Source organism: Manis pentadactyla, chromosome 2, assembly GCF_030020395.1.
Source record: "Manis pentadactyla isolate mManPen7 chromosome 2, mManPen7.hap1, whole genome shotgun sequence".
Lineage (NCBI taxonomy): Eukaryota > Metazoa > Chordata > Mammalia > Pholidota > Manidae > Manis > Manis pentadactyla.
The window spans coordinates 122,360,099-122,367,233 of record NC_080020.1 but is presented as its reverse complement, the minus strand read 5'-3'; the positions used below and the strand labels follow the sequence as shown (position 1 = coordinate 122,367,233).

The following is a 7,135-nucleotide window of genomic DNA, read 5'->3' as shown; positions in this document are numbered from 1 at the left end:
ATATTAATAAAAATAGCTAATGCTGGAATTTAACATGTAAAACTAACTTTCAAATGAATATTATATTTTGAATCATAACTACTGTGAAATGCTCATAAGATAAACCTTATTTTGCCATTTTTTGTTAATTTTATTTGAATGAATAATCCTGGGATTTTTCTTTCTTCAGTTCAACATGTATTTCAAACCTTTTTTTCCCCTCCTTAAACTTTGTCCTGTTGACAGTCAGCCTTCTGGGCACATGAATGGGTTCTTGGAATATAGGAAGGCAACCCAAGTTAAGTTTTTCTATGGTCTGATTTGTCCCTTGGCTTTGTACATTGTGACTGTAATTTTAACTAGACTACATTGGTTGTTTTTCTTTCATAATTAGATTGCTATGCAAACTAAAATGTCTGCAAAGGGATATGTGCCTTTTCAGAAGTTAGGAGGAAAAATACCATTCAAAAGATTGAAATAACTAATTCTGCATTAAGAATATGTCAATATTGCACTCTGACTCATTCCAGAAACATAACAATTTCACTAATTGGAAAGCACAATCTTTAGTATTGTTTACAATATACTCAGCAGGGAATTTGATTTCCTACAGTAGGCCCAACAAAGTGTTCCATTTATGAATAAATCATGTTTGGAGCTGGAGAAACAAGGTATCAGTTAGTGGTAGTTGGCCTCCATGAATTTCAGGAACTCTGGACACTTAATTGCCAGCAATTTTATTTATTTTTTTGGCTTTCTATTGAATCATTCATTGACAGAAAAACAGACTTCATTAGGAATAAACGTGTAATGCATTTTTGAAAACTTGACATAATTATAATGTTGTATCTTAATGGAATATTCAGCATTATTGCTGTCATTACTAGGCCTTTTCAAAGTCACTGTGGGAGGTAAGTATACTTTCCATTAGAGGATTATTTCAGTCTGAAATCTGCCTGAACTATTATTGCCTATAAACCTCATAGCACAAATGTCATACAGAAATAAGAAAGTATTTTATTGTTTCAGCTATGACTTTAGGTAATATCAATAAACAAAATTACTACATTGCTAATGTTTGGGGGTATTTAACATAAGGATGGCCATGTTTTAAATTTGCTTAAATGGTAAATTTTTAAGTAGTCTATAAGTGGCTATTACTTTTAATGTGATGAGTTTTGCATATATCACAGCAAAACAGGACTCATTGGAAAAATAATTCCTACCTAAATCATATTAATTGGGTTAGAGCTCTCAGTAATAACTATAATGACTTTGTGTTCTTACCTGCATTCCATGTAATTTTGTACCAAGGTACTTAGTCCATGGAAGAACTTTTTCTTCCTAAGGGGAAAAAAAACTGGACACAAGGTAGTTGTAAAAACTGGTTTATTTTTCTTAAAAATAAATACAAAAATATAAATATAAAACATTAGCAGATAGAATTTGATGAAATGAAATTGCACAAACGTTTGTATACCGGGCTGCATATCACACCTACCAACACCATGTGTACATTTTTTTAAAATTTAATGTACAGAACAGGATACATCTTAAATTTTTTCTTCATCTTTTTAAAAAGCTTCATTTGCAAGGGCAGGACGCGTATCTAACAGAAGCGGCTTGCTTGTGAGGTTGCTTAAAGGAGAACTATCCTGTTCAAGTTTCTGAAATTATCTTTTATTTCTAAGATGGACAACACTGAATTTCCATAGCTTTGGCTCTTGGAATGATTAAATAAAATGTCGTATATATTCCATGAGACATCCTACAGGAAGGAATTAATGTAATTAATGAACAAATTAAAAAAGTAAATGGGAAAAAAATTGTGCTGAGTGGCAGGACAATTCTCCTGAATATCAAATACTGTGAAGTGGAGACAGCATCGGAAAAGCTCCTTCGTCCAGTTTGAACCAAGCACATACCCTAGGCTAAGAGTCCTTGTCACTCTCCCCGCCGCCATACATTTCTGCCAGCTTGTTAAACCGAGGGCCCCATTCTCGGAGGTAATCGTAGTTTTGGTCTCCGTCAGTCGTACCTGATTCTAAGGAGCTCAGGGATTCCGCGATGGAATCATTTCCTTCGTAAGCATAGGTTGCAAGCGAGTCATAGGGAGGCGCGGTGGGGTCGAGATCATGCTCTTTCAGCCTCTCATTGATGAAATCGCGGACGTCCGTGTTGTCGGGGGCTGTAGGAGTCCTCCGGGGAATAAACAGAGTTTCCGGGATAATGTCTCGCCGCAGCTTCTTCTCCTCCATGGCCGCAGGATTCCTCAGGGTGCCGATGTCAAAGGCCTGCGTGTCCTCCTCTCCACCACCTTCGTCGTTGTAGCTCACGATGTTGTCTCTGATGTCCTCTTTGGACAAGATCAAAGGCTCTTTTTTTCGCTGTCTTTTCAGAGCTGCGAACAGTACTGCTATAACTTGAAAAAAGAAAAGAAACTACGTTAGAGGTCGGGCTAAAACACTGGATAAGGAGTGAAAGTTCTATAATGGAGTTTAAGCTAGGTTTTCTGGGACGGGTTACAATTTAAGACTAATTTTGTACTTCCATCAGTTCTTTTTTTTAAGGATTGTAAGAGTTTCAAAGCAGTGTTTCTAATTTATTTTTAGTGTAATGTGAGATGTTTCTCAAATACAGTGACTTATCTACTTTGCTAAGAACTGTTTATAAAGATGGTTATTGTATAGACATTATTTATACTTTGCATTAAATAGTGACATAAGATATTACATGAAAAATAGAATTCAGCTGCAAATAAGACAATTAAGAAGGGCAAGGCAGCCTTCTTCACCAGATATGGAGTGTTGGTTTCTGTTAAATAACTTTACAAGTGAGTTTACATAGATTTTCTCTCCTTACAGTGTTAAAAGATGTCCTTAATTATTAGGGGGAAAAAAAAGATCATGTTATTTAGACATCATTGGCCTAGAAATTTATGAGGTTTTCCATGGAAATAAATGTTAGTCATGAGATCAAAAAAATTGTTGTATCACAGGATGGCAAAAAGTAAATTCACTTTACTATACCGAATTAACTATATAAAAAGCATGTATGAACCTTGGCTAGATGCATCTTAAGAAGTGTGCAGTCACAAGTAGAAATGTGTACCACTCAGAAGGGACATATTGATACCTTCTATGAGAGGGTATCAATAATATGCAGTAATAATAATTTTAATAACAATAATAATGGTAATAACATAAAAGGGAAAGTGAATGTCAAATTCCCTCTGGTTGTATTCGTTTCCCACCCTCATTCACTATCCCCAAGCATTTGGTTATGATGCATTAAAATGATGATTTAGGAGAACAGACGTGAATTAAATTAGGTGAGGAAAGGGGAGGAAAATAGCTTACCAAGTATATGTATGAAGAAATGTCTACCTTTAGCCTCTTTAAACAAACATTTCAAGGATATAGGATTTATTAGTGTTACAGACTGAATGTGTCCTCCTAAAAGCCTAAATCCCCGGTGTGATGGTATTTGGAGGGGAGTCTTTGGGGAGTGATCAGGTCATGGGAGTTGAGTCCTGAGGAATGAGATTAGTGCCCTTACATAAAGAGACCAAGAGAGAAGACTGCTCTGCTGTGTCAGGTGGGTACAACAGAAGGGGCCATCTGCAAACTGTGCCCTCCGCAAACTCAGAATCAACCAGTGCCTTGATCGTGTACCTCCAGCCTCTGGAAATGTGAGAAACAAATTTCTGGGGTTTAAGCTACCAGTCAGTGGTATTCTGTTACAGCAGCCCGAACCAAGGCAATTTTTTTATTATGTGAAGTGGTATTAAGTTATTAATACAGAACAGACTACTTGCCTTTAACTTGTGTAAGGTCAAACAGGGGATTTTTTTTTTTTTTAAAGCAACAAAGAAGAAAGTTTTAATCCACCGAAAATTTTCCTTGGCCTTCAAAGTGGCTAAATAATAAGTAGGCCACCACCAAGAGAGAAAAAAAAGTTTTTACTTTTTTTAAGTTTTTGAGAAAATGTAATTTATTTGCCTAAATTCATGTATATTCATGCACACACATATACTTGTGATTTAAAGATTTTTAACCTCAGATTGTTTATTATCAACCAAATGATCTTATCCAGTATAAAAGATTCTAATAATGAGAATAATGAAACTTACTAATATTGGCTCCAAAGTCTAAATTCATTTTACTGCTTCTTGATATGTCAGATACAATGTTTTTTGATTAAGGTCACAGGAATACTCACACTAGTTTTAAGACAATGCAACTAGAGAGTAATCTGATTTTTAATTCAAAAGCAGTTAAAAGGCAATTTGCTCTAGGTTATAAAATCAAGTAGCATTGTTTTTCAGTACAAGTGAAACAGGTAAAGGGCTATTTTAACATTATTTCTTTGAAGAGGTAAGGTAATGTGGCCTCCATCCAGCCACATTAATAAGAAATAAAGTGGAAATAAACTTTAGATTTACTGAAAAACTGTTTATACAGTGAGTACCAGCAAGGTGGTTTGCCTTGGCTCAGCTTCTCAGAAATTGTGGTAGCCTTGGGAAATGTTTTGAAGTTCTCTGACTTTCAGTTTATTATTTTAAAAGTGTTGGTAGTAACTCTATGTGATCAGAGAAAATCTTTTAATATAAACAACATTTCACAGTTAATGTACATGTAGCTTTAATGTAGAGTTAGTTCAGGGGAGGTATTTTAATAGCAACATCTCTTCTTTGCAAACACACTAAAATAAGCACTCTAGGAAATAAGCATGTTTTCTTTGAAGTTTCTTACCCAGCAGAATAATGATGCAGAGGAGAATGGCAATCAAGGCCCCGGTGCTGAGGCCTGCCGGGAGGAGCAGGGCTTCAGCACTGCACGACTGCATGTTACCTTGGCTGTCACAGGCACATACACGGATGGTCAGCGTGCCGGTGCTGCTCTGAATCGGGTAATCATTGTCTGATATCACCACAGGCAAGAGATAGGTACTTATTTCATGTCTGTTGAATCCATTTTTTCTGGTCAAAATTCTGGCAGTATTATCTAAAATAAATTTCAAAATATTACAGATGACTTGGGACAATAAATTTGTCTCATCTTGATCACTGTGTTTTGACATATAAGTAAAAAGATCTTTATGTAAAACATAAACTCGGTATCAACTTTCCTGTAAGATGTGTACAATGCAATTAAAGTAATAGATAAGATATGTCAGGTAGTTTGAGGAATCTTACTGTAATTGCTTATTTATTAGATTTTCAACTAATTCTCAGTGTTTTTACAATGGTGAATTTTTGTTAGTGAATCATTTATCACAACTACCTAGGTGACAATTTGTTTTCAGTTTTCATAGAGCATAATTATTAGGCATACCAAGAAAAAGTCATAGTAAATGTTTTTATTTACAAATGTATGTGTGCTCACACACACACACACAAACACATGCATCCATGACACACATTAATCCAATATTCCTGAAGAAAAAATGCACTTGGGTAAATTTTAAGCATAGTTGCATTTAAAAAAATCAATAATGAAGTAAAAATCCTTCAAAAGTCCCAATGTATGAACAACAGTGAGCAAGTTAGTATTTCTGTACTTTAATTTCTACCCATTAAAATGAATATGATGTGTAAACCAAAGTACTGGTGGAAGACAACTAGTGTGGAGTGCCTAATAGACACAGGGAAAGAGGTGGGTATGTAATAAAGGCCACCATTCTACTACCTAGTATATTGCTATTGTATTTTCTTAATCTGATATCTCTCCCCAGTATCCTTAAATGGGAGTTGTAGGGTTTAATAAAAAAAGATTTCTTCAAGCCCTATATAACCAGTATTAAAAAATAAAATATACACTGGGACGATCATTTCCTATTCTGTTTGTCCAATGCACTTAATCTTGTTTAGCCAGTCCCATAGTGCTGTTTAAAATGCCAGTGTAGGGAAAGGAGCAAGTTAGCTAATTGCTAAATCAAACAGGACAGCAAAAAAGAAAAGAAGAAAGGAAAGAAAAGTGACGATTTCTTGTAGGAAACATGATTGAACATAACACCTGAAACAAACATTTCCTAAATTATTAGTGGGAAATTCTATGATATTAGTCTAACTATGTAAGCTAGAAAAATACATGGGCAAAATAGAAGATGTGTAATTCTGGTAATTCTGCAATTTTGACTTAATTTCTAAAAAATATTAAGATACAATTCTTCTATTCTCAAATCTACATTAAAATGAACATTTACATGCATGTGGGTATTTTTAGAATCTTCTGACCTTATGTTTTTAACTCTTAAAAAGTTCCAAAATTTAATTTTGCCTCTACTACATTTGATATATTGAAGAACCCAATGATGTTCTACCCTAAAATAACCATTCTATTCAAGTAATTTTATTAGATATTCAGAAAGTCATTATAAAATTATGCTTTTGACCTATAAATTAATGAGAAGTGAGGAAATCTTAGGGATAAAAGGCTCCAAGTGTGGATCACAGAAGTAGGAAATTAATTTTTTAAGATAATAGAATAAAAGATTTTTAACATTAACGTATAAATACACATAAGGTTATTTTTCAAGAAGAGCAACATTAAGGTTTTGTTTACGTCATTGGAATTCCTTTCAAAATCTAACCAGCAACAGAAATTAGTGAATTTATGAAGGATTAGATCAAATATTCCATCAGATCTTAGAGGCCTTCTATTTAGTGACATGTTCAGGTTTATATTCATATGACTTCAGCCTTGGCTTTGAGTAACTTATTAAGGACCAGGAACTCTTCCTAATGGAGGAAATGACACTACTTGTTAATCAATCAACCTTGAGTTGTCTCCCTAGTAATCATGAAATATTGTGATAAGATGACACTATTTCAAGTCTCTGTTACTTTTTAAAATTGAGAAGTGACTTGTTGGGATCCAGGGCTCAGGAACAGAAACATAAAACACAAATTAAAATGCAATTAGAAGGCGATATGATATGGCCAATTCTGTAGTAAGGATGTCCAGTCTAAGTCCTATGTTTAGGTTGCCAGATTCAGCAAATTAAAATGATGGGTGTTGTTTTTCTGATATTCAGATAGAACTGGGCATTTTATATTTTAACTGCCAACTCTATGTCAATTTTCCAATCACAGTAATTTTAGGTGTCCAGAGGATAGAAAACACAGATATTTCAGAAACTCAGATATAGTAAA

General features: G+C 34.4%; 1 protein-coding gene across 2 annotated transcripts in view; it reads right to left on the bottom strand.

Moving 5' to 3' along the window:
* Window positions 1-1,362: 1,362 nt before the first annotated feature.
* LOC118918184 (cadherin-10) overlaps window positions 1,363-7,135 on the bottom strand; it is a 171,353-nt gene continuing 165,580 nt past the window's right edge. Inside the window, exons 11-12 of one of the 2 annotated variants that reach the window (XM_036896730.2) lie at window positions 4,734-4,985; window positions 1,363-2,395 (exon numbers count right to left, since the gene is read on the bottom strand). In XM_036896730.2, the coding sequence (XP_036752625.2) occupies window positions 1,911-2,395; window positions 4,734-4,985 (737 nt within the window). In that variant the 3' untranslated portion in view covers window positions 1,363-1,910. Of the gene's footprint in view, window positions 2,402-4,733; window positions 4,986-7,135 lie in introns of both variants that reach the window. The other variant, XM_036896729.2, reaches the window with a different exon arrangement.